Genomic DNA, 27993 nt, shown 5'->3' with positions numbered 1-27993 from the left:
CTTGAGTTCTAACACAGGCAAAAAGTACCCCTCAGAACTATCTCTATAATTTTCGTAAGACTTTTCACTATACGTGCTGCACTTAATGTGCTTCTTTATTAGCAGCATGCACATGGGCCCCCTTCATAGACATGCACATCTGACAGTTTCTCAGGTCAATATTCGATAGCAACCTTTGTAGACGTAACAGTCTATATAGCAGGTCATCTATCTGGTCAGCTGTTAACGTAAAGGCAAGTTTGGAAAGCCCACAGTAGGTCTAGGCTCCAGAGCCCGCCACTACTCATGGCAATATCCTCACTACATCTCAGGATAAGTTTGGGATCCAGCTTAACGAAGTTAGCCATGGTGGGGCAGTTATCTTTTACACTGTTAAAATTCTCTTGCACACGGTTGGGTCTGGGTTGCTTCATATCCCTGCCTCACATGATCTGCAGTATCCCAGAGTCCACTTCCAGCCAGTGTGGTCAACATTTGAGCTACTCATCTCTGTTGATCTGATACATTTGTTGGCAGCACAATCACCGCTTAGTAGAGGTGATTGAAATTAGAAATTTCCATTCCTTGGGAACTTGCAACATTTCAGGTTTTTGTTGTTGTTGTTCTGAACTGGAATGAAATGTGAAAAGTTTGAAATTTCCCACGAAATGAAATTTCTGAATTTTTTTTTGTTTCAGATCAAACGTTTTAATTTTGAGACTTATATATATATATATATATATATATATATATATATATATATATATATATATATATATATATATTTAATTGTATATAATTTTTAAATATACAAATCTGAAAACAAAATATCTAAGTGTTCCATTCCCCTGTCGAAATGCTTCCCTTCAATTATTTCCCCCCCCCCGACAAAATTATGTCAAAATCAACATGTTCCCGGGTTTTGATTTTGTTGAATCAACGTTTTTCAATGGAATTATTGCTTTGACAGAATTTTTTTTACCAGCTCTACCTCTTGGTATCTCAGTGCCAGCCCACAATGGAGCTGTGCTGACTTATCCCAGCTGAGAATCTCACTCAATAGCGGCAAGTGAATTTAGTATTCATGGAAATGAGGAACTATTAGCTGTGGCTTGGCCAGTCACAAAGTATGTCTACACTTCGAGCTCGGGGTGTGATATCCAGCTCAAAGAGACACATCCAATAAAAATAAAGCTAGCTACAGTACATACCCATTTGAGAACCTAGGCACGTACTTGGAGCAACTAGCTCCGCCTCCTGTGCTCTATTTTTAGCACACTAGCTCGACTGGTGCTTGCATGAGTTTGTCTCCTCAAGCTGGAAGTATAAATGTACCCATGGGATAGGCAAGTGCTGCATAATCTTACCCAGAGGACTCTGCCAGCACTACTCATTCCTGACCTGTTACATATCTGCAATTGTATTGCTGGCCTTCTCTTAAGACAAGAAACTGGAAAAATTCAAGGCTTTCCAAATGTGCTTTGCAAAAATAGAGATGAGAATGAGACCAACTTACTAACAAAGCCAAGGGCAGAATTCAACTTTTCACTATCTGACTATGGAACATATCCCACGATTTCCAGACAAATGAGTATGTCAATAAAGCACTAAACAGTGTGTGCTGTTGCTAGAAATCAGGGAAGTTACTGCTGATTACCACCACCAATTAGCAGTTGGCTCCCAAAACGTGCTGCATAATAAACCACCAGATTACTGTGCTGTAGAATTGGTTCATTTGTTCTGGGCTGGCTTGTAGATTTCTCAGATACAAACTATAGAGTTGCAATTAGCAACGATCAGGCCTCAGTAAATATTATGGACAATGGCTAATTTTGCCAGAACCTGCTCAGCCCCTCCCTACTTACATAAATACAAAATCAATACTATATTGGGCACACTGTATAAACAACATCACAAACAGTTCTGTTCCATGTATTGTAATTTGGTTGCTCGCGATTCAGACAAACAGCACAAAACTACCTATGTTTGAATAAGGTACTTAGATCTGCAAAAGTAGTCAGTTAGTGCCACCAACACAGTGATCAGACAGTAAGAGTTATTCTCATTTTATCAGTGTATTCAGCATCTTGTTGCCTCAGCTCTTCAGAACAACAGAATTACTGGTAATCATTCCTCCTTTCCTGATGCATTTATATTCACATACAGTATAAATACCACAGGCTCAAAGAATTAGCCCTAATGGATACTCACCCACACTACACAAACCATGCACACATGACACAATTGGAAGTTTCTGCTCATGAGAGACTGAGTACTGGACTTACAAGGGTTTAGAATGGAGGCATTACTGCAGAAATGTTTTATTTCCAGAGTGAGAATATGTTAAATCAATGAATAAAAGGGAAAAAGGAAAAACAAAATCTTTGAAAGTCCTGGTGATAACCAACTTTGTCACAATGAAGAAAGCAACACTGACTCCACATTCCTCACATGTAGGCAAGCATGCTGAGGTAAGAAAATAACTCCTGAACCCAGCACAGCAGCTATTATGGATTACGAACGTACCTCAGAAAGCACCTTACCTTTGTTGGATTTTGGTTGTTCTGCTGGACAGCTTCCAACCTTCTTCTTTTTCCTTGGAACAGATACGCTTTTCCGGTCAAACGTAATGGGACTGTACTGAGGGAGGCTGTTGAATTTTTTTTCAAATTCTTCTTCCAATTTTGCTAAACTAAAGAAAGGGAGGGAAAAAACCAAAGTCAATCACATGGTTCACACAGATAAAGTTTAAAACAGGTTCTGGGTCGATAAGGTTCAGTGGTACTTTTATACCTGAACTCACCACAGTTAGGTCATTTTATATATACACTAAGTTTTTTAAAAATTGAATGATTGTGTTTGGCATTCAATCCTGATCTGTCACATGTGGGAGATTAATCAATCAGAAAAGGAGGACAAAGAAACACTGAAAAAGAGTGGCACCAATATCAATGAGTAAATAATACTAGATTATGAACAAAGAGGTTTTCTGAAAAAGGCAACTTATTTTTTTTTAAAGATTTGCTCCTTTTTATTTATAAAGGGCGCCTTTATGTTAAAGCTCTAATTGGTTTCACACACACACAAAACCCCTTCCCCCCCGCCAAAACTATAAGAAATACAATTTACAAAAGCCAAGCAAGCAATAAACAACCAACCAAACTACACCTCTACCTTGATATAACGCTGTCCTCGGGAGCCAAAAAATCATACCGCGTTATAGGTGAAACGGCGTTATATCGAACTTGCTTTGATCCACCGGAGTTCGCAGCCCCCCCCCCCCCCCCCCCCGGAGCACTGCTTTACTGCGTTATATCCGAATTCGTGTTATATCGGGTCGCATTATATCGGGGTAGAGGTGTACTTAATATACATAGCTCTTCAATAGGGCGTCTGGGAAGAACTGAGGGCATGGGGCTAGGGATGCAGCAGGATTGGATTGGCTGCTGCATTTATCTGGTGATATATTAATTATTTTATTACACAGAGCCAACTGCATGATACTTTAATTGCTTGTAAACGTATTTGTTGTTCGGTTGACTAGAGCTCCTGCACATATGTTCTCTGAGCTTGTGTGGTTTTTAATAACAAATCAATAAATTGGTGCTGACATGAGAAGTCTGAGTTTTCCTAGCTCTCTCTAATTCTCTTTGCTATGAAAGACCAGCAGACAATGAGGAGTTTGCAACCGAAGGCCCCGATCCTGTAATGACATTCACATAGGCAGACCCCTGCACTGGTACAGTGCCTGGGTCTACCTCTGCAGAGCTCATGACAGGACAGGAGCTAAGACAGACAAGACAAACATGGCATGTAACACTAGGGAGTTGCCAGTGGAGGAGGCGGTAGAGCATCGTAGTTAGGTTGACCTAACCCCCAGTGTAGAGACAGCTAGGTCAGTGGAAGGATTCTTTCCTCAACCTAGCTACCGTCTCTCGGAGAGGTGCACTAATTACATCGACAGAAAAACCCCTTCAGTCAACGTAGGAAGCAACTACACTACACAGCGACAGTGGTAGAGGTGCAGCACCACTGGTGTGCCGCTGTGGTGGAGACATGCCCATCGTTTCTTGAACTTTTAGTAAAAATCTTAAATTCATGTATTATAAAGGTTTCTTCTATTAGAACTGGTTGAATAATAGTAATGAATAACACTGCTGAGAGAAGAAATAAGTTATCCTCGCATACATATCTTCACTATCTAATCAGTTGTACAGATGGTAGCACAATATTTGTCAAATACATTATTCAAAACTGTTAACTGGCAAACACTGAATAAATTATTTGCATCTACATTTTTTAGATTAGTTGATGAGCTGTGGAATTCATCATCTTCTCAAACTGACCTAATGTTTTAATGTAATTAAATAAATGAAAAGCTGGTTAAGTTTTTGATGGAACATTGTGTAGTACGAGAAGATCTTTACAAAATCTCCATATCACCGACGAGTACATTACTTACTGAGAATAATAAAAATGCAGTGTTACTTTGCGTAGTGTATTCCAGGTAATAACACCACCTTGAGATTTTCAATATTTAATGTCCTTGCTATAAGTGCATTACCACTAAATTTCAGATACACCACGTTATGAAAAATGTTACTATAAATCTACACAAAAGAAACCGATTAAAACTTTAAGCCTGAAATATGAAGAGAATCTATTCCCTTTAATCCAATTTATTCCCTCTGAATTCAGATAATTAGAAATATCCAAGGATTTGCAAACTATGAATGGCTAAGTAGATTTTTCACCACTATTACTGAAGTTAAGTAAATCTGTTAGTGCTATGAGGAGAATTGCTATTCATATTCCTGAGAGCCACTTCTGTGTAGATTTGCAAAAGCGTTAATTTTTAAAAATAATTAATAATTATTTCTCTACTGATTTATTCCACTGCCTTAACCTACTTATCTCCTATTCAAGTAGCAGGGGCGGCTCCAGGCACCAGCGCAGCAAGCGCGTGCCTGGGGCGGCAAGCCGCGGGGGGCGGCCTGCCGGTCGCTGTGAGGGCGGCAGTCAGGCGGCCTTCGGTGGTGTGCCTGCGGGAGGGCCGCCAGTCCCACGGTTTCGGCGGCAAGCACGCCGAAGCCGCAGGACCGGCAGATCACCCGCAGAAATGCCGCCAAATCCGCGTGACCGCGGACCGCCCGCATGCATGCAGTCGAAGGCCGCCTGACTGCTATGCTTGGGGCGGCAAAAAACAGAGCCGCCCCTGTCAAGAAGTTGCCTCCTTGACTGAAAACCATTTATTTACCCTATTCACGCCACTGCATTAGAACAACGGTTACAAAGGAAAATAACGACTCTTAGGTGCTACGAGAATAGAAATAATAAATAAGTGAAAGGAGCACTGTCAAATTATCTCCTTTTTGGGGGTAAAAATTAACACTTTTTCCAGTTGATGAAGCACCTACCTAGAACTTTAAATAATGTTTCTAATGTACTTTGAAAATTAAATTAACCCTCTACATCACCTCTTAGGTAGGTAAATACTGTTGTTCTTTTAGAAACACGGAAATAATTATTTGATTCTGATTTATATCAGTGTAAATCGTGAGTGATCACAATGGAATTAGATTGGTTTAATAATCAGTGAGACGACAGAATCAAGCCCAGAGAGGTGAGGACCGAGTGTTTCAGACCCGCTCTCTAATTGCAAGTATCTAGCTTGAGACAGTTTGGGCCTGACTTACAGAGGTGGCGAACAACGGCTGTTCCCATTGGCTTTAACTGCAGTTGGGAGTGCTCAGCACCTTTAACAACCAGGCCCCAAGTGTCTGAAACGTGGCACTGAAAAATCAGAGTCCGTTTTGACAATTTTGATCTCTGCGCCTTGCCTAAAGCTAAACCGAATCAGAGTCCAGACCTGGACACAGGAAGGTCTGGTTCCCGGTCCTGTGCCCTACATACAAGATTATCCTTTTTTTCAAGTGGAATGTGCACAGTTATCTACTTTTACTATGACAACCAAATCCATTCCTATGTAGCGTAAAATAGATTGGAAACAAATCCTGCTTGTGCAAAACTCTGTTCACGTGAGTTACATCAACTTACCCCAGAACAAATTCTTCCTTTGGCTTAGTTTTTTTCAGCTTTTTACTCCCACTCATCCCACTTGGGGAAAAGGCCCAGCTTTCTTCATTCCAGCATCCTTCATGGTCTGAGGAGTTGCCTTTTCCTGAGCTTCGTTTGCCTAGGAAAGGAAAAAGATTCTTACTTTCATCATGGAACTTCTGCTGACCGACTCTTCACATGTTTCTAAAATGGATTCTGTGCCAACTTGGGTTCCTAAGGGATAAGAAGGTTACCTGGTAGCAACCAAATTTACCCATATTTACTACCTAAAAAGATCCCACGTTTGGAACCTTCTGCTAAACTGCAGGACCCCTACAGTGAGGATCTGCAGAGGTATAATGAAGGAGAAAAGGTTTCACAGATTTAATCTAAAGCAAAAGTAACCTCAAGGGTTCTCTCTTCAATTTGGCTGTTCAGATTATCATCTTCGATTTGCTGCTCAGAGAAATGCTTTTAAATGCATCCTACTGAAAAGGTACATCACATATTTTAAACCCAAATTCATCTTTCCATTCAAATTCAAGGTTCTCTCACTGATTATTATCATCCACTTTTAACAACAGAGATGCTAAATTTGGAAACTGATGTCACATGCTAATCTCCCTATGTCTATCCTGAATGAATGAACTCCATACTGTTTCTAGATCCCTTCTCTATTATTCTGGCTGTGTACCTTATCTGGGGACCAGAATGCACACCAGAAAGGAGTTTGAGACACATCTACCTCTTCAAGGATTCAGAGCTATATCTAGAGACCAACAGCATTTCTTCATATAGGCAACTAATGCTCCAATGTAGCTGGTCAGGGTTACATAAAAATGCAAGCCCCGCACAAACCAGCAGATTGGTCAGTTAACACATGTATTTTTAAAGTGAAATGTGCTTTAAAGACTATATTTTGCAATCAGATATGCAGTAAAGGGGAGGGAAATATGTCTACTAATTGAACCAAATAAATCACTGGTTGCGTTACAAGCCCGCACCTGATTCATGGCAGACCGAGAGAGATGCTGTTCAAACATAATATAAGACCTTTTGATTTATTTTTCTCTTCCTCTGTAAATAAATAGCAAAAATCACCTACCTCTGTCCACATTGGCACGCAGGGACGTGAGCATGCCCTCTGACACCAGAGTCTTATAAAGAGCACCTTTGCAAGATCGCTCTGATTTCCTGGAGCCACAGGTTTCAATCTTTTTATTACAGTCACTGTCTGCTGTTTTGACCTGTCCAGGTAAACTCTGTGGTACCACATCCTCTGTTGGGGTCAATGGTTCTGCTTTTATGTTGTCAGGTACCTCACAAGGCGCCTCCGTATTGGCTGTAATACTAAGAAAGTCGGGAGGCTTTGATTCTTTGGTGGTCTCCGAGGATTTCTCCTTTGATGCTCTCTTCTCTTTTGATTTCACTTTTTTCTTTGGTGACTTTGTGTCCAACACACTTCCCTTCATGTTTGAGGCAGGGCGGACCTTCTTCCGGGGGATTTCGACGAGTCTCTCGGCGCCCCAGTCGCCCTTTGCAACTGCTTCGATAGTATAAATGACGCTTTCAATGTCCGACTCAGAGGACTGCCTCTTTTTACAAGCCTTCTTGGGGGTGGATTTTTCGTTTGTGTGCCGGTCCAGCTTATTTTTTTTCTTTTTCTTTTTTATCTTTTCTGGTTTGCTCAGCCCCAGGGTATTAAAGTCAGCCAGTGAAAGGTCTTGAGAATGGCATGTGTGATCCTTTGCACTGGTACTATTATTTATCTCTAAAGTACTGCTGTCTGCTGCCGGATCAGTAAAGTGACTGCATTGTGTAACTTTCTCCAACTCTTCGGTTTTTGTCTTTTCGTCATTTTGATTTTTCACCATCTCAGATTCTTCCACTTTTACTTCCTGTGAGTCTTTCACGTTCACCTTCTCCAATTCTTTCACCTTCACTTCCTCTGGAGCTTCTGCTTTCACATCCACCGATGTTTCCACTTCCACCTTCCCAGGTTCTTTCACTTTTACCGCCTCTGATGCAAGGCACATCTAAAAAGTTTAAAACAACCAATCACCACCAATTAAATGCCCCTATCATTCAATTTATTTATTTTGATTTACATAAATGCTAGAAAAGGGCACTTATCTAAGGCCCTGATTTAGGAAAGCAGCCCCCCACATTCCGGACAGAACTTTAAACATCCCCCCATTCAGGACAGTATGCTGTATGATCTCCAGGTTTGAGGAAGACGCCTGAATCAGGCTGTAGATGCCCTTGACATCCTTTGAAAATACACAAATACACCTCTACCCCGATATAACGCGACCTGATATAACACGAATTCGGATATAACGCGGTAAAGCAGCGCTCCGGGAGGGGCGGGGCTGCACATTGCGGTGGATCAAAGCAAGTTCGATATAACGCGGTTTCACCTATAACGCGGTAAGATTTTTTGGCTCCCGAGGACAGCGTTATATCGGGGTAGAGGTGTAGTACCTAAATGCAGTGGTACAGTTCAATAGAACCCACCATTAGTAAACCAGGTAACTTACAAACTATTCCACCCCCTCCTTCTAATTCTGGTTCCTACTTTCAAAATGTCAGTGAATGAAGAATTTAACCAATTCTTGATACTATGATTTTTTCTTTATTCAATTGGCAAAACAAAGTAAAAAACCAAAACAAAATCTTTACATTCCTCTTACGTAATACAGAAAAATCCTCTCAAATCACAAGCCTCTTCAACACAGAAATGTAAAGTGTTACTACCTCGGAGCCAAGCTTCCTAGTGATACCAGTAATGGAGACTGAATCTCTCTATCTACCCACAGAACAGCTACTGTAAAGGATGCATTAAGTGCAAGCTTCTCTTAACTGTTCTCCCATTGGTCCTCAGCAGTGACAGAGTGATCAGTGCAGGACCTGACAGGGTAGTTCACAGTCTCCATGCCTTGGCTTCTGGGCTAAGGCCGCTAACAGGGGTAACCACAAGTGTCAGACCAACTTCCTCTGGGAAGATGTCCAAAACTTTAAGAGAAACACAAATCAAACCAAAACATACAAACAAATGACCACCAACTCCTTCAACAGAGGTCACCAAAAGAACCACTTGAAGGTAATAACTACTGACCTGGGCTGGATTTTAGCCATTGGCCTAGAAGTCTCCATACCTAGTACTAATTTACAAATCCCCTGGGCCTCCTGTCACTATGAAACTGAACATTTTCTTTTTCTCATACATCTTTTTAAATCACATAACCTATTTTACCTGCTTTACAGTTCAATAGGTCCTTTTAGTTAAATCTGTAGAAATTAGAGATCCTTTGGGTGCATGGTGACCAGATGTCCCGATTCTATAGGGACAGTCACGATATTCGGGGCTTTTTCTTATGTGGGCATCTATTACCCCCCACCTCTGTCCCGATTTTTCATACTTGCTATCTGGTCACCATATTTGGGTGACATGATTCTTTTTATTATTATTACTTTTGTTGAAGAAAACTTACCTCATGAGTTCAGATTTGGCTATAAGAAAGACAGTATCTAAAGAAATCCTGGTAATAATCTCTCATAGTGTGTTTATTTAAATAAACTGAAATTTTCCAAGTCCCCTAAGAGGCTTGGAAAATCTCAATCTTAAATCTTTAAAATATCCTGTTCATGTGACAGCAACTCAATTTTTAACCTTTCTTCTCTGCTCCATACCTTTTCTTCTAAAGCTTGTAACATAACCAGCAGAGAAGACTTTGGACTGCTTTAGCTGCATGGCTATGAAAGGGACTTTGGATGTTGTAGGCTATAAACTAACTCATGGCATGTGGTCTTATGATTTGGAAGGCTTAGAAAAAAGAGAACTTTAAATGTTTCCACACTGTAACTACTCCCAGAAGGACAGTCTGATGTCAGCTGCAACGTATCAGAACACAGTTCCTCCAGAAGTCATACATGTATTCATCACTTTAAAATAACAATCTGCATGAGTGGAAATAAATGGAAGTGACTGAAGCCTTCTAAAACATATTTGCAATGACAATGCCCTGATTTGAATAAAACCCCAGAAGTGTTCATTTAAAATAATTTGAATACAAATCAGATAAGTCCTTTGCCATCAGAGGTTCTGACTTTTTAACTGTTAAGTCAGTAGCATTAAGAGCCTGTGCTTTAATGGCTAGTCTAGGGAAATCTTGACTCTTGGCACCCAAGTGATAATTAGTATTGTTGTTTATAGAAGCATAAATTATGACTGTGCCACTGTTCTGACTGCCAGACTCGGGCAATCAGCATTATTAGCGTCTCCTCCCCACTGCACCAGTGGTAATTAATCACCACTATTTTAATATTACCTCTGCCAACTGAAACAACGCTGACGTCCCACACTGCTTTGTTAAGTCAGGAGGGCCTGAATGGGATGTACTTGAGGAAATCTTAAGCAAAAAACAAAGAAGGAAAAAAACATTACTTCTCCAATACATCCTTCCTGTATGTTGAATTTAAAATTTTTACAAGGATGATTTTTCCTCCAGCGATACAGTCATAAACGTCCATATTGTGAGAAAAAATTTCATTCATGGTACATCCAAAGGGCTCATTGCTGGATTTTCCTCCTTATAAATAAGAAGCTAGTGCCCTCAGACAATGCCACTAAGGGTGATTTTCTACTTCTGGATTCTTATTAATCAGGGCATCATTTAGGAGAAGGCTGACATAAAGGACAAGTTCTCCTGCTCCAGTACATTGTTGTAGCTCCGCTTGGAGTCAATGGAACTGCTCTGGTTTACACTAGTGAAGAATCTAGCCCAAACTCGTTCTAAATGTACCTTTCCCCTTGCATCAGTTTAGTGCTTATCTTCAGTACTTCAAGGGAGCCTGAATAAGAAGTGTTGAGGAAGACTCTAAAACACAACCACTTTCTCAAACGTATTAGAGCACCAATCCAAGCATCTCAACATTAGGCCTCAACATTCCTGCAAAGCCGTTATTTTTATACTCCAAGAACTCTGACGCCGTCAGTTAGGCTCTACACCAGCCTTGCGATGGGGGAAGGGGATGCACAGCTGCTTCAGGGGAGTGAGGTGCAGAACTTGAGGGGGTAGAGAGCCTATCCCCAAACAACTCTGCACTCATTTTGGTCCTTCCATCTAACCCCACTGGAGCCATGAGAATTACTTTACAGGGACCCCACCCCACCCCCAAATCACTACCATAGAAGGAAGAGAGACAGAGAGACCAAAAATATCCTACTGGGGAGTCAATATCCTTGAGGAGGTTGCATCTTTTCACATAATCTCTTAATCACTCAGAATTATTCTTCAATGGCCCTGAGCTGTCAGCAGTTGAGGCTGCCCAGCTCATAAACTATCTGTGGTAGAACCAGACTCCCGGCACTGAGTCACGGAGATACTGCAAATGCTCACTGCCTCCCTGACATGGTTCTCCTCACCTTAGACCGGAAACAGGATAGAGAGTGATTCTGTAGAGATGTAGATCTCTATGGAACCCACGGCTGAACTGCATGGCTGTGGCCTTCCAAGCAGACACCAGATTGTAGCCCTAAAAGTAGTTGCTTCGACCACTACTAGAGCTTACACTAAGATATTTGGCCCACTTTTAAATATATTTTTGGCACTGTTTGCATAATACTGACAAAAATCAATCTAAAAGAAGAGAGAGATGAAGTGGTGAGTTTGATTCTAATCCATACAAATAAAAAAGAGTGGGGGGAAATGCAGGTATGATCAAACCTGAACTACTTATTGGGCGCCGACGATGGGGTCCCAGAGTCCGGTGATGGGTCCCCAGAGCTTAGGGTTCACTCTGGGTGGGGAGTGGGAAGCCTGCTCCTCTCCAGCACACAGCACATGATGTTTGGATTACAATGGTGCGATGCAAATGCCTGCCAAATGAACTTGCAATTCTGGGGTTCACTCCAGGGGTATGAACACGGCATGTTAGGGCAGCTTCAAATTAATGCCTGATCTGCTCACCCAGTAGTCATTAAAGAATTAAGAAATTCAAAAGTTAAACAGAACCTCTCATATTTTATGCGTCCAACTGGGATCAGGCGTCACAGAGAACACAAAACCAAAACCACAACAAAACCCCTATGTGAGCTTTTCACAGGCTAGCTGATTCTTGAAGGGGACTTGGGCCCCGCATCACCTGTAACAGACCAGTGACCTTCACAGCTGATCAGCTAGGAATCAGATGGCCTTGTTTATCTGGTAGACTCAGGAGAAGGGTAGCTCCCAGGCAGATGGCCTGGAGGAGGGTTGCGGGAGGGAGCCTATCTGGCCTCTGCGACTGGCCCTGGAAGAAGGGAGATTCCCAGAGGGGAAAAGCCCAGACAGTCAGCTCTCTCTGTAGGAGAGTGGGAAAGAACGGACTGTGGAGCCCAGGAAGGGCAGAAGACCTTTTGTTTATGTTGCTCTTGGGACTATTTACTAAGTTTGCTACCAGCACCTCACTGGGTGGTGCCTGGGGGACGGATCACTTGCAGGTTTACACTAGTGTAAATGGTGGATCCTCTGTAACTTGCAGTCTTTAAAACATGATTTGAGGACATCAGTAACTCAGCCAGAGGTTAGGGGTCTATTACAGATGTGGGTGGGTGAGGGTCTGTGGCCTGCAATGTGCAGGAGGTCAGACTAGATGATCATGATGGTCCCTTCTGGCCTAAAGTCTGTAAGAGTTTCCCCAGAAGACTAGTGCAAAAACAGAGGCAAGGTGAATAGTGCCGTAGTGGCCACAAGGGCAGGCCTTTCAGGCTGACTCGGCCAGAGCTAATATACTGCATCTTAAGAAGGATGTGTGCAGAATGTCTGCCATGTTTTTATTAATTTAAATTGGAGCCTGTACCTTACATTTAGTTTGTATATTAAATTAGGTTTGTATGGACCTACTTAAATAATCATCGTGAGAAAGCTCCTGGATATTTGTTTCAGATCCAAGTTGCTCACTGCCAGACTCAGTCTCCTCTTCTGCTTCAATTGTGCTACAACTCTGCACTCCTGTGGGCAAGCATATGGACTTTCCTATGACCCCTAAGGATTTGTTTCTTAAGAGGTGCCAGACCTTCACCTAGTGGTGATATGCAAACATCAGGCCTGTTTCAACAGTGTTACTCCAATGCCGTGCTGGTGTAACTCCAGTGAAGTCAGGCTCACTATTATTAAAGGGGTACATTATTAAGATGACGTACAGAATGCTGCCTAATAAGCAAAGGAAGGAGATCGTTCAACACATTTCTAGTGTTCACTAGCTTTTTTGGCTTGTTTTCAGAGCTGCAAAGGTCACATCCCCCTACAGATCACTAGCTCCTGCTAACTGTGATCACCCTAGCATGCACCCTGCTGGCAATGTAGCACACACACACTAATGAACTCTGCTCGAGCCTGGGGACTGCCTAAAGGGCAAGGCAAATCTCTTCTTTCCACTCATGCATGTTTCTTTAAAATGTATCTTTCTAGTATCCTTATTTTCTAACCAAGAAGGCACAAAACATTACTGTTATGCAGTCAGGGGGGGAAAAAAAACCCCACTCTACGTGGGTCCAAATTCTAGATTTTTTTCAATGGTTCCAGATTCTAGATTTCTCTTCAACAGAATGAGTGTTGGGATGGCACTGGATGGGAGTCAGCTGTGGTCTTGCATGGTAAACAAAAATGATTAATGAACAATATGCTGAAATGTTCCCTTTTCCTTATTTATCTGAGGGACCCCAGCACACATCCTTTAATTTGTAAATTATCGACATTAAAAATAACATATCCAAGCCAAAAGTCAAGGGGATGGGGTATGTTTTATCAACAACAAACAAGCTGACATTTCAGATGCATCAGGACTTCCAGTAGGGTCTGGGACACCTAAATTTCAGCTAGTTTATTTATCGCTACCAAATACTCACATGGTAATTTTAATCTTGGATACTGATTGCAGCCCCCACTGTTTATATAGACCCTCACATTCCTCAAAACCTGCTTCTTGCTTCCTAAATTGGGTCACATCCCCCCATGTGTAAGTCCTATTCAAGTCACATACTGAAGTGTGACTACATACTTTTCTGAATCAGGACCCTGGTATCCGCAGTGACCTATCATCTACACCTTCTCTTGCCGTACCTGTTGTCCTGAATGGTGTTTTTGTCCGAGTTGTACTGTAAGTTCTCCAGGGCAGGAATCTGATCCTGCTTTCTAAGGGACCATTTACATTTACAACATAAATTAATTTTAAAAAAGGTAAGCCGTAGGTATCCCCAATGACAGCATCATTATTTGAGTTACTATTCAGGCTACTTTTTCCCCTTGTTGCTAAAGGTAAGTTTGGTGCTAGACTAACCTGTGTAACCCACACGTTTTGGGAAAAATCTGCACACACGTTCACATCATGATGGTAACAGGAACCTTACCTCTGCCAGCTGGAAGAGTGCTGACTTCCCACAGTGCTTTACAGGCTCAGGGCTCCCCAGCTGTGAAGTATTTGATGAGATCTACATTTTGAACAAACAGAAGAGAGAACATTTCAGGGTCACTGGGGAAAGAGAGAGGGGGGGAAAAGGCTGATCGTCCCTCAGCTTCTCTTGGGATATTGCAGACAGTCAGTATAAACACAGAACCCCAAGTTAGGAAAGCATCCCTATTCAGGAAGCACTTAAGTATATGCTGAAGTTCCATGAAAGTCAACAGGACAGAAGTGTGTGTATAAGTTTTTTCCTGAATCAGGACCTAGGTGAGTAACCACATTTTTTATTGGATTTGTAACTCCATAGATGACACATGCTGGCCATGCAGGTTTTTCTACATCACTTGTCTTAAGTGATCACCTAAGGGACCACAAAAAAACCCCATCTGCTACTTAGCAGAGGTGGGTCTTTTGCTAAAGTATAAAGTTATACTGGAAACATTGGGGAATCTTTCTGTGTGGTTACTTAAAGCAGAGTATTGTTTGTTTGAGATGGGTGCAGCCTTCAATGTATTCCTTTAAGGCAGGGGTCGGCAACCTTTCAGAAGTGGTGTGCCGAGTCTTCATTTATTCACTCTAATTTAAGGTTTCGTGTGCCAGTAATACATTTTAACGTTTTTAGGTCTCTTTCTCTAAGTCTATAATATATAACGAAACTATTGTTGTATGTAAAGTAAATAAGGTTTTTAAAATGTTTAAGAAGCTTCATTTAAAATTAAATTAAAATGCAGAGCCCCCCGGACCGGTGGCCAGGACCCAGGCAGTGGGAGTGCCACTGAAAATCAGCTCGCCTACCGCCTTTGGCATGCATGCCATAGGTTGCCTACCCCTGCTTTAAAGTTAAACAAAAGCTTTCAGTAAGTAAAGTTTTCCGGATCAATAAGGTCTTATTTGCCCTTTTACATAGACACTGCTATGCCTGCCTTAGCAGATGCCTAGTGGGCCACTTCACAGAAGTGCCTTAATCTGCCTGTTGTTACTGGTGGCACAGCAAAGAGAGCATTTTAACCTAATGGCAGTCACACTGCTCAGAGAGCATCAGCGTAGCAGTTCATTGTGCTGTCCCAATCTTGGCTTTGTAGAATTAAATAGTATTGTTTGGAATGAGAGACTCCGTCCCTTAACACTGGTTTTTCAGGGCACAGGTGTTCCTGAGACAGTTTCTTCATAACACACACATTTATATTCACAGTCTTTTGGGATATACAAGGCCACTCTAATTTTTGTTTGCAGGTTTGTCCACCCCTGGGTCTAAATGTGTTTTTATATCACATTTTTCCTTTGGAATAGATTACTTTACTTTGCAGTTTCAAGGGGATACACTGGAATTAAAAAAACAACACCCATTTTATTGCCACTCATTCACCATACGCCTATGTTTAAAATACATGGGAACATTATTTTTGTTTAATATTTATTAATAGTTATTACTTCTATTACAGTAGCTCCTGGTGGTCCAATCAAAACTGGGTCTCTGTTGTGTGAGGCATTATATAGCCCGCCCCAAAGAGCTTCCAGTCTAAAACCTGATCCTCCAATGAGCTCCATAGAGGCAGACCCCTTAAGTACACAGAGCCCCATTATAGTCAACGAGGGAGTGTACTCAGTGATCCTCTGGCACAGATTGGCTTGCAGGATCCGGGCCTTAGTTTCTTTCATTTCTATTCTATAGTAACTTACATTATCCAAATATTAACCACAAGGCAGATCTCCTCAATTCAACATCAAAGCTACAGAGGGGTCTGGAAAAGTAACTCCATGTTGCTTAAACAGAACATGAGCTCACGCAGAGGCATGTTCTGATTTTTGACACCACACATGCAAACCAAACAGAGTGGAAATACATCATTAATTGTGATGTGGACATTCACAACCAAATGATGGTAGAGCTGTTGTTACAGTTTTACAACGTGGGAGGAGAAGTCAACATATTAACTTAGCATGAAATACACTCAACAGCTTTGAGAACAAACTGCAGGAAACACAGCAAGCTTAGAATTTACCACAGAGATGATGTTTGCTGGGCTTGAGAGGTGACAGAAGGATCAAACAGCTCCCAATAATGATTTCAAATTTTACTCTCTTCTCATTAAATGCAATCTTCTAGTTTTAACAGAATTATCAGTATCTACCACACCTTGCTAATTTCCATTCACCTCAAGCATGAATGGCTAGTTCTTATACACAGGGTTGGCTTCTGATCCCACAAACACACTTATTTTTAGGATCATGTTACTATCTCAGAGCCCCTTTACAATAATTGCCAATATTTTAGCTACTATTTATGGCATGGGCTGTATGTTATGCCATAGCATATACTTTTTGTTGCCTATGGAGTATAGGGCAACTCAGACATTTAGTAAAATGTTAAGGCCTTAACTAACACTAATATTATAAGCATATTTACATATTTTATATAATGATGAATCTATATAGGAAGATTATGGCTTTTTCCTAAACTTGGAGTTGGGAGAGAGGGGGAACAGAGAATCAGCCATTGTGTATACAAATATCACGCCGCTAGGTCAACCTCTAATTCGCAGGTGTTTTGCCTCTAATTGCTAGATTAAAATATTTTGCACAAAACCCAAACAAAATGTAAAGAGTTGTCTCTAAGGCCTGGTCTACACTAACCCCCAAATTCGAACTAAGGTACGCAACTTCAGCTACGTGAATAACGTAGCTGAAGTCGACATACCTTAGTTCGAACTTACCGCGGTTCAGACGCGGTCCACACGCGGCAGGCAGGCTCCCCGTCGACTCCGCGGTACTCCTCTCGCCGAGCTGGAGTACCGCAGTCGACGGCGAGCGCTTCCGGGATCGATTTATCGCGTCCAGACCAGACGCGATAAATCGAACCCGGAACTTCGATTGCCAGCCGTCGAACTACCGCGGTAGTGTAGACCTGGCCTAAGTCTATTGCACGTGGGTCAGTGAAGCTACACGGGATGCATTCTGCCCCAAGCATTTGCGTGTCCTGACTGCAAGGAGGGTGAGGGAATAGAATGAGAAATTATATATTGCTGCAACATGAGTACTAGCCTGCACTTGTTTTGAAGTTAGTCTAGAGAAAAGCTTTAGTAGAGCAGCTAAAAGAAGAGTGCTGATTTTTGAGGTGATGAGCCTGGTGATTTTATTCCCATCGTTCCTTGGAAACATTTTTGTTGTTTAATAAAAGATGAGAATTTAGTTAAGTAAACCCAAGGGGAGCTTGCGAGTCTTCACTACAGAGCGTTCATCACCATCTGTTCTCATTTGCCAAACAGAGATTCAATAGGCCCCAAGAGCAAGTGTTTCCATCTGCTCCTTTTCCCTCACCCGGAAAGAAGGAGAAGAGCAGCCAGCAGCACATGGCCAGAGAACTCTCCAAGAACCACCAGCAAGTGCACCTCAAACCACTGTCCGCTGATCAACCTCTGGCCTAGATCACAACCTTCCATGGAAAACCCCATGGAGAGACAAAATTTAAGAACATAAGAATGGCCATACTGGGTCAGACCAAAGGTCCATCCAGCCCAGTATCCTGTCTACCGACAGTGACCAATACCAGGCAGGGAGTGAATCTAACAGGTAATGATCAAGTGATCTCTCTCCTGCCATCCATCTCCACCCTCTGACAAACAGAGGCTAGGACACCATTCCTTACCCATCCTGGCTAGTAGCCATTAATGGAGTTAACCTCCATGAATTTATCTAGTTCTCTTTTAAATCCTGTTATAGTCCTAGCCTTCACAACCTCCTCAGGCAAGGAGTTCCACAGGTTGACTGTGCGCTGTGTGAAGAACTTCCTTTTATTTGTTTTAAACCTGCCGCCCATTGATTTCATTTGGTGGCCCCTAGTTCTTATATTATGGAAACAAGTAAATAACTTTTCCTTATTCACTTTCTCCACACCACTCATGATTTTATATACCTCTATCATATCCCCCCTTAGTCTCCTCTTTTCTAAGCTGAAAAGTCCTAGCCTCTTTAATCTCTCCTCATATGAGATCCATTCCAAACCCCTAATCATTTTAGTTGCCCTTCTCTGAACCTTTTCTAATTCCAGTATATCTTTTTTGAGATGAGGAGACCACATCTGTACGCAGTATTCAAGATGTGGGCGTACTATGGATTTATATAAGGGCAATAAGATATTCTCTGTCTTATTCTCTATCCCTTTTTAAATGATTCCTAACATCCTGTTTGCTTTTTTGACTTCAAGCGGTCAGGACCACTACAGGGTGAGCAGGGGCCCAGGTCCTTAACTCAATGATATCACCAGATATCTTGGACTTTCCTATGGATTTTTAAACATCTCTATGGCATCTGCACGCACATCCAGATAATGCTGCACTACTCCTAGGGCTCTCGTCCCCTGTTGTGGCCGGTCAAGAACAGGCAGGCCTGATTAGCCCTATCATCAGTTTTAATTGAAAAATATAGCACTTGGCGAAAACAAGAAGGTGAAAGGCATACTGGGACTCTCAGGAAGAAAGAATGCCATGGTATATAATGAGCTGTCTATGAGTGACAGGGGAATTCTATTCCTGGGGCAAAGGATGGCCATTATAAGTGACCCATCTACTTGATGGGATCACTCTTTTCACAAAGAGTCAGTCTTATCCACTCCTGCTGTGAAGGGAATAAAGAGAAAGGGAACATATGAGGAACACCCAGTCAGAACAAAACGCGATCTGGGACGGCTGCCAAGAATCCCCAGGCACACTGGCTCACAATGCATTTCACATCATTTCACAGGACTATTCCACTACTGGTTAAATATCTACTTTCACTCCTTTTTTTAGTGGCACTGTACATTGCTCACTGCAGTATGCTGCAAACTGCTTACCATAACTCAGCTTACTAATGGCAGCAATGCACTAATAGACCGGCCACAGGAAGAAGTGGCAGAGCAAGGAATGGGACTTTTGACAAGTGTGACAAAGATGCCCGGTGTGAATGAAAGTCCTGTATTAGAAAAAAGCAGAAGCAGAGCTAACAGCAGAAAGAAGGGCTTAAAGAGATACTACAGATTGCTGTGTTTTCCCCCCTGGAACAACCTAGATGAAACCAGGCTGCATACCACCTCCCCAGTGCTGTGCAGCAAGACGTTAGTCACTGCAGTTAGCATTGCAATGATGTTGGCATGACACAGGGGAGTAACCCTTGGTGAACAAAGGTTCTTGGTGCTGAAGTGTTTTTATGACCCTGACCAGATTTCTCTCTCTCAACTCCCTAATTTGAAGTAAATTATTGTCCTAAACTTCAGAGGCAAGGCCAGCCTGGAACAGACGTTCTTCTCTTCCAACATAAAATAAGTCCTAGCTACATGTAGCAGAGTAAGGAAAGGTTTTAACATTTCCAATAGAAAAAACAGATCCTATATTTAAAAACTCCCCCTTTCAAATTAACCAATAAAATGCACCTTCCAAGTTCCCCTGACTTCTACTGTTTCACACAACATCTTCAGTATACTGAGTGAACTAGCTGGGCATAAGTAGGTGCATCATTAAACGCACTTACGGTACCTTCCTACAGGAAAGCTAGGAAACATTAATACATTTTTATAGAGGTTCTGTGAAATCCTAAAATCAGAGATATAATCATCTATTAACTTCTTTAGGATGGTTTGATAATTCTGTAGGCAGGCGATCATATTCTGTTCAGTTCTACGGGTTGTTGTTAATAGAGTCATTTGGATAGCACACAAACGATAGTAGAGGCCCTGGAGATTTTTCGCCTTCCTCCGCAGCATGGGGCAGGGGTCGCTTGCTGGAGGATTCTCTGCGACTTGAAGTCTTTAAAACACGATTTGGGGACTTCAACAGCTGAGTCAAGGGAGAGAATTATTCCAGGAGTGGGTGGGTCAGCTTTTGTGGCCTGCATCATGCGGGAGGTCAGACTAGATGATCATAATGGTCTCTTCTGACCTTAAAGTCTATGAGTCTATTTTAATAGCTGATGAGGGGATTTAGCTACACAACTCAATTGTGGTATTCACATTTATAGGAGTTGTGTATCCAAATTCTGGCGCTAGCTTCAAAAGTCTCACCCTATGGCTTCATCCTATTAAATTCTATAGGCTTTTCCCATGAGGGTTGCCCAATCTGATTTATAACCATTCAAGAAAAACATTTAGTACATCTGGAAAGTCCTTCACTGCTACTGTACATTCATGCTATTGTGTGTCTTGCCAGGATACTGCTATTCAGACATTTTCTGGCCCCTTAATGGTTACCTGCAAATTATTGTTTTACACTTAGATCTCTTGTCAGTAATGATGTATCCTGAATGCCCATCATAGCCAGGCAATTATTTTTAATTATCTTAAAGCTTAACACAAAGGAAGACACAGGGCTGGATTATGCCCAAGCCCATATGAGAACAAAGGGTGATGAGTAGGGAGTACGGGGGTTCCTGGATCCCATAATGCACCCGTGCAGGGCCAGGCACAATCCCAGTTCTTATGCTCAAAGAACAGAGACTACGAACACCTAGCTCCACGAGCAATACTAGACTCCCCAAAATAGACTGGAAGGAGGTAGGACCACATTATTAAATACATTCAACATATTCCTACAGCTGAGGGAACTCTGTTATGGTGACCTACGGATAATTCTAATGTACACATTCAAGTACAGGTGGCAGAAAAAAAAAAAAAAAAGAAGCAGCAGCTCTAGCCACATGTTGAAGGCATTTTTGGATACGTTGTCTAACGTGCTTTATTTACTGATCCACTATGGCATTATGTGGCCTTGTAACTCTTGAGATTTGTTTGCTCTGCTCTGCATCTCTCTAAGGTGTATGCTTCCCGCCTGCAGAGGCAGCTGTCATTCTGCAAGCTGCTGCAGCTCCTTACAAAGGAGGAGCATGCTGCCACTTTCGATCATCCTTTGTTTGTTGCTTCCCTTGATCTAAAATAAGAGGCCCTTTGGAATGAAAGTCTGCGGCTCTTCTTTGGTATGGAAAGACACATAATATCCCTGACTTCACTGCTTTTGTGTATGTGGAGCTCTGGTGTTATGTGCGGTGTGTTAGAATAGCAAACCTACCTCTCCCTGGATCACTGGTTACTACGCCAACATTCTTCCCCAGCAGAAGGCTCAAATCAATTCTGTTATGCTGCTGGGAATGTACTGCTTGTTCCTTTCGCTGCTACCGATGTAACCACCTGGTGTAACCCACATGCTTTATACTGCAGCATTTGAATTTGTTTCTCTTGTGGAGGAGGAGACGGGCGGTGGGGGTGGGGGAGGAGGAGACATGAATCTTATCCAGATACTCTGTGTCTCTGCACAGATGCAGAGAGCAGGGCAGGGCAACTCAGGTGGAAGGATCCAGGAACTTCCAGAATGGGGTGGAAGAGTTACCAGATATGCTCAGTAGCTATTCTGAGACTATAGGAATTTTTTTCATTGTGGTCACCACACCTGACAGGTCATACCCTCGTCACCCTCTGAATGCTGAGCCAATCAGAGTGGAAAGGGTGGGGGAAGATTATAGAGGAGTTAAAAACAGCCCTGTAGACTCAGCAGCTGATGGATACAGGACCAAAAGATGTGTCTGCTGTGAGGGATGAGTCCCTTTCCTTGTGCCATTTTGGGTACGGGGCAGGGCTATTCTAGCTGTATTTACTAGGGAAGGCTAATGTTTGGTCCACCATGGTGTGTTTTGTGGGCCTAAACAGAGAGCTGGGAGGGGAGCATGTGTTACCCCTACATGCTACAGAGCCTGTGGATCTACATTTAGCTACATATTACCTAACTGCTCTAAACTTGGATTCTGTCTCAGTTAGAGAGAGAGAAAATGGGGTAACACTTCAGCAAAGAGTTAAGTTGAGGTGCAGGAAGAAGGTAAGTGAACAGTTATACAGAATATTGCCTGTACAGCTCCATCCTCCCACTATGCTTGCAAAGGCTGATCAGTCATAATTAACAATATCCTTTCCTCTCTCCCACTTAAAAAAAATAGTTAAGTTGTTATACCTCCGCAAACTGAAACAGTGCTGACTCCTCCGTTTGTTTTGCAGCCGCCGGGGCATCAGGTTGTGATGGGCTTGAAGAGAGCTGGAGGGAAAAACAATTATTTTGTATATAATCATCTCTAGCTTCAACATTCTACACTTCTTATACCGAAATGTACAAAGACTCCCTGTATCCAAGACCATGCAGATAACTGTACTGTAAAGAGTACTTGGCTTTCCTAAGGGGCTAATAAAAGGTAATCTGTGAGGAGTAATTACATCACTTTCACTATTAAAATCACCGTGAGAATGAATACAACATAATAGATTTTTAAAGAGCTTTTACTGCTTCACTGAATAGTCAAAATAAAAAAGTACTACCACCTCATGTTTCAGAGTTCAGTGAAAGGGGTATTTCACTGCAGTACGCTGGCATTTAAAAAGCACAATAAACCACTTAGTTTGGAATGTGTGTGGATGCAGACATCGTAACAGCTGCACAAAACCAAAGCGAGGCACTGGATAAATGCCAGTAGCCATAGCCATAGACGCTGTACTTTGTAATCGGAATTTCTGATTAACATTGGGTTTGTATAGCGATTTATTTTCTACTGCCACAAATGCCTGCAATGTAACCAGAAGCATGTTTTAATTTCCAAGGAACAGGCCAACAAATAGGCATCTGAGATGAAGCATATATGAGTACTTCCAACTTGCTCACCTTACAAAAGATGGATGTGCAGATGTGGCTGTGGATTGGCACCCTACCCTGCCACTGGGTAAGGAAAAGCCAATGGGATTTAGTAGGAGGTCACAGGGCCTCTGCATAACCATAACTACAGCACCTAACAAAATGCTGCACAACGTCCCTCCTGCCCACGGCATTGCAAAATGAACAAATGCAATCAGTAACTGAGCTGTGATTTCCCCTATATTACCAGGACTTACCAGGAAACTCCAAGCAAAAGGCCATTAAAAAAAAAAAAGATGGAGTAGAGTGATTTTCGCTGTTTTGTAGGAATTGTGCAAATGCTACATTAGAAATATTGGATGATGAATATTTATTTATTATCCCCACCACCACCAACATGGACACTGGACTTTTACGGTGGTGGTAAGTGATCTTATTACTGGCTGGCAAACTGAGTTTCCCTTCCCCTCGAAAGTGAAGCCATTAGCTTTTAAAAATTCAATATTATATATTTTATTCTGGCTGTTATCTTTCCCGATACATTAAGGATCTGTCTATTCATGTATTTCAGGAGTTTTGAGATCTTAGCTTGAAACCTTGGGTTTTGTGGGATGAAGTTAAGATATGAGCATTCATTTATTTTGGGGGTGCAGGAAGAGAGGGAAACGTTATTAGCACTAAAAAACAGGAGGCTCAGATCCACAGCTGGTGTAAATCGGCAAAGCTTGATTATCTTCAGTGGAGCTAGAGTGATTTAGACCAGCTAAGGATATGGCCCTAGTGCGTCTGCTTTAACTGAATGTCTTTGCTTATGGGTTTAGATTAGCCCTTATGCGTCATACGCCCCCCTCCCCCCGAGCTGTACGGAATTTAGCCACACAACGCCCCCTACAGTTCTCAAGATTTCCACAGCTCACATATTTACATTTGTGTGTGATTTCATTATTTACAATCATTTTAACAAATCAGAAAAACATTGTATAAACTCAAATGAGCCACGGATGTTCAGTGAGGGCTGAGGTTCTTTGGGAACGGTGTACTGTTCATAAAAGACATTTGCAGCATATAGCATCTACTGCAGATGTTCCAATATATGCCCTACATACCAAACAATAGCAGCTGCAGAACTTTTGAACAGTTTGGTTCAACTGAATACTCAGCCTAATAGCCTTATATTGGTAGCTCACATTTCCTGCTGTTTTATATTTTTTTAAAATAACAGATTAATCTCCAGGCATGCAAAAAGATACATTTTAAAAATAGTGCTTAACAGAATATCAAAACTGAAATGAGAAGAAAATTTCACCCTGCAACAAATCAATGAATGTACAAATACTTTGGTGCTGGGCTAGGATATATGCCAAATTTAAGCCCAAACGGGAACTTTGTTGCCAAACTACAATATCCTGAAAATTGGGAGCTTCTAACAAACTCCAGGTGATCATTAACCTGAGACCCTTCCTGGCTGTTAGCAAAAGAGAGCCCACTTTATTGACAGACTCTCAAAGGACTTAAACATGTTCAAGAAGTCAAGTGAAGTCATCCTCTGGAGTCAAATTGCCATATGTGAAGCCAAAAGGAAGTGCTGCTGGTATGTAATGAAAGGAGGCAGGGAAAGAGATATATAGTACAAAGTCTGCCTTCTAGGACAGCTGAGAATTCAGGACCTAATCCACACAAAACTTACTCTGTCCTCAGTGGGACTACTCACAAGTCTATAGTGACTGAGGCGTATAAGACTTTGCAGGAATGGGCCTGGAGTGTTTGGTCCACTCTGTGGCTGTAGAATTAAGGAAGACTGTGGAGCATCCACAGGCTGTCAGAAGCAATACAATCACTTTTGACTGAGTCAACTGCTAAAATGGTTACATTGGCTAAGATCTATCATTTAACTATACAGAACTCTATCAAAACCTTGGCTTGTAAGTAAAGAGCCTTGGCAGCTAAGGCTATTCCTGCACCACATCGAACTGAATGCTTCTTTGAACACTATTACAGTGCTGTGTTTAGGGTTTCCATCATGTGCTATATACACTTTTCTGCAGCTCAAGTCTGGCTTCCCCAACTGGCTTCCCCATAAATAACAGGAATGGAGGGAGGGAAGCATGTAGCTGAAAACATTTGAGTCAAGGCTTGTCTTCTTCAGCTAAAGGGTTTGGGATTTCTTAAAAAAAAAAAAAAAAAACTGTGGAAAAAATCATCCTGTTACTTTTGGAAACTCACCTCTGCAAACTGGAACAATGGTGACTTCTGACATGCTTCAGTAGAATTAGATGCATCAGACTGGCAAGTACTCGAGGAAACCTGAAACAGTGATGACGGAATAAAACATCAATGACATGCCTATAAAGACAGCAGCAATATCTAGTAACAAGAAATACTGTGCAGCGGCACCAACAGCATTCAGAAGCAGTGTTTAACAGAAGATGGACAGCCTGATGTTTCATAATCCTGAATACACAGAAGTGAATGGAAATAAAGGTGAGGTCAGTACTATAGAATCCTTTTTAATACACCTCACAATGGTTTAAACAGCAGTTAGGCCCAAAATATGACGTTTGGTTTTGATTTTAAACTTCACAAAAGGTTTTATGAAACCAAATATTAAAAGGACAGTCTCAAATTAAACGTACATATGACTTGTGTTGGTCATGCTGTGGGATCCGCTACACCTCCTACTTGAAAATTTGTTATGGAGAAAAAGTTAGATTATTCTAAAAGCAAAAACACAACCCACACCATTTCAAAAACTGATTAAGTATGCTAAGTGACAAAAGTGTATTTACTTATAACATTAAAAAAAACAACCAAGTACTTAAAAGCAAGAAAATGAGTAGTTAAAGGACACCATAAGTCTTGAATTGCTCACATAACAAAGACATGGTATGGAATTTTTAAGAGTGCTTAAGTGACTTAGGACCACTTAGAACTTTCCACTGAAATTCACTTAAAACAAAACAAGCTAACAAAAATAGAACATTTAAAACACTATTCTGTGGGTCAGAATAAAGGCTATTGTGATTGAATATGCATTACTTGGTACTTGATTTTCAAAAGCATTTAAGTGACTTAGGAGAACAAGTCCCATTTAAAGGATAATATTAAGTATGAAATAGATTTATGAAATGTCAATTTTTTCAGGGTGAAGAGTTATAGTTGCTGTCTCAGGAGACTTGTATTTTCAGCTTAATAGAAGTGTGTAGCATTGCACGGTAAAATTATGTACACGGACCTTTTGGAAGCTGATCAACAGCCAATCAAAAGTGAGGAGGCTCTGTGGAATATGCACACACACACGCACTGAAGGATCTAGGGATCCTCCCCCATAGAATTTTTAAATGCCAGATGCAATTTTCTGCATTAAGAAGATTTAAAGTATTTTATAAACAAACAAGACAATTTCCTGGGCATTTATCTTAAATTCTTCACCACAATACATTTGCCAATGGCCATTAGTAACAAATGCTGCACACCAAAACACGGAGGGCCCCAAATGCCCTTGTTGATTTGCCAGATACAAATATTCCCCTCCCCCCCCCCCATGTACTGGTTGGTAATTTTTGAATTGGAGGTGAGGGGAGACTGCTGGTTGTATTGTTCTATAATTGCATTTTAAATGTGGTGCTGAGACCCCTCAAGAAGTGAGCTTTTTTGGGGGCTCATATTATGCATAAGCCGAAAAACTGACCCACCAGCAGCTTAAGTAGTGGAGCTTTACGAGCAAAGGATGTACATTTGTGAGAACACACGGGTCTGTCGTTTATAAGCACGGGGGATTCATTAAAACAACCAGGACGAGAAAAGGCACCAGAACGTCCGGTTGTTCTTTTTGGAGATTGCTCCTGCAATCTACTCATTGCAGCCGAGGCACAGATAGAAGTTACCGCCAAAGAATTTGCTACTTGGGATTCTGATCTCACCCTGCTGCCGATGATCTCTCAGCTCATTAGCCTCCTATGTTCACTTATGGACTACTTTTTCCTGCAAGATGATCAATGCAATTCATATGCCACAAGTGAATGAGATTCTACACAAACAGCCCCACAAAGCTACCTTGACACCCTCCTGCCACCTCTACTCAAAAAAGTTATCCCCCCTTAAACAAAACACCATTCCTGAGTGTTGTATCTGTATTCCAACAAAATCTCACCAAATAGCAATTTGCTATTCTGCACAGTTACTTTTCAGTTACTGCACAGTCTAGCATCAGTGGGTTCACAAAATACCGCATAGTACACTGCTAGTATACAACAGAGTATCATAAATAATTGGAACTTAATTATAATCATCACAATGATTGAAAAAGGTACATTTGTGATACACACGCCTTGCCGTTTCACTGAGTCCGTTAATTTCAGGCCATTGCACTGATGGGGAGTTTGCAAAGAGTAAAGGGTCCTCAGGATTTGTCCCTTACTTATTAAAATGATAAAATTCAGTCATCTGCCCTGGTGCCCCAGCCACTAGTGAAGTTTGACTGTAATAAGGAACTGTGGAATATCTGTGTGAAAATCTCCCAAGGGCTTAATTTTGCCTTTCAAGCAGAGCTCCACATGTGGGGCAGTGTGAAGCCCCCAGCAGAAGTTCCAGGAAGCATAGTGCCTCAGAACTCCGCTGGCCAGTTTGCAAGGGGGGAGGGGTCCTGCTGCACACCTCCTTTTCCCAACCATTTGGGGTGGTGAGCATGGCTAGCCCCATGCAGGACCAAGGCTGCAAATGTGCTCTGTTCCTGGGAGGGCATGCAAAGGGAGAGAAATGAAGAGGTTCCTTGTCACCCCACACTTACGCACACTGTGGTGCAGGAGGCCAGGCAGAATCTCTGGCCTGATGCTGTTTGCGCTACTCTACAAAAACACAATAATTACTGAAAAGTAAC

The 27993-nt window shown here is 41.8% G+C and overlaps 1 protein-coding gene across 1 annotated transcript in view; it reads right to left on the bottom strand.

Moving 5' to 3' along the window:
- BBX (BBX high mobility group box domain containing) overlaps positions 1 to 27993 on the bottom strand; it is a 193107-nt gene that overhangs the window by 30159 nt on the left and 134955 nt on the right. Inside the window, exons 8-13 of the mRNA XM_065419519.1 lie at positions 25341 to 25421; positions 22449 to 22529; positions 14429 to 14509; positions 7142 to 8072; positions 6037 to 6175; positions 2523 to 2671 (exon numbers count right to left, since the gene is read on the bottom strand). Coding sequence (XP_065275591.1) covers positions 2523 to 2671; positions 6037 to 6175; positions 7142 to 8072; positions 14429 to 14509; positions 22449 to 22529; positions 25341 to 25421 — 1462 coding nt within the window. The remainder of the gene's footprint in view (positions 1 to 2522; positions 2672 to 6036; positions 6176 to 7141; positions 8073 to 14428; positions 14510 to 22448; positions 22530 to 25340; positions 25422 to 27993) is intronic.

The sequence above is a fragment of the Emys orbicularis genome, chromosome 1 (genome assembly GCF_028017835.1).
Source record: "Emys orbicularis isolate rEmyOrb1 chromosome 1, rEmyOrb1.hap1, whole genome shotgun sequence".
Taxonomy (NCBI): domain Eukaryota; kingdom Metazoa; phylum Chordata; order Testudines; family Emydidae; genus Emys; species Emys orbicularis.
The sequence above is the reverse complement of the archived record's forward strand: the minus strand, read 5'-3'. Positions and strand labels throughout refer to the sequence as shown.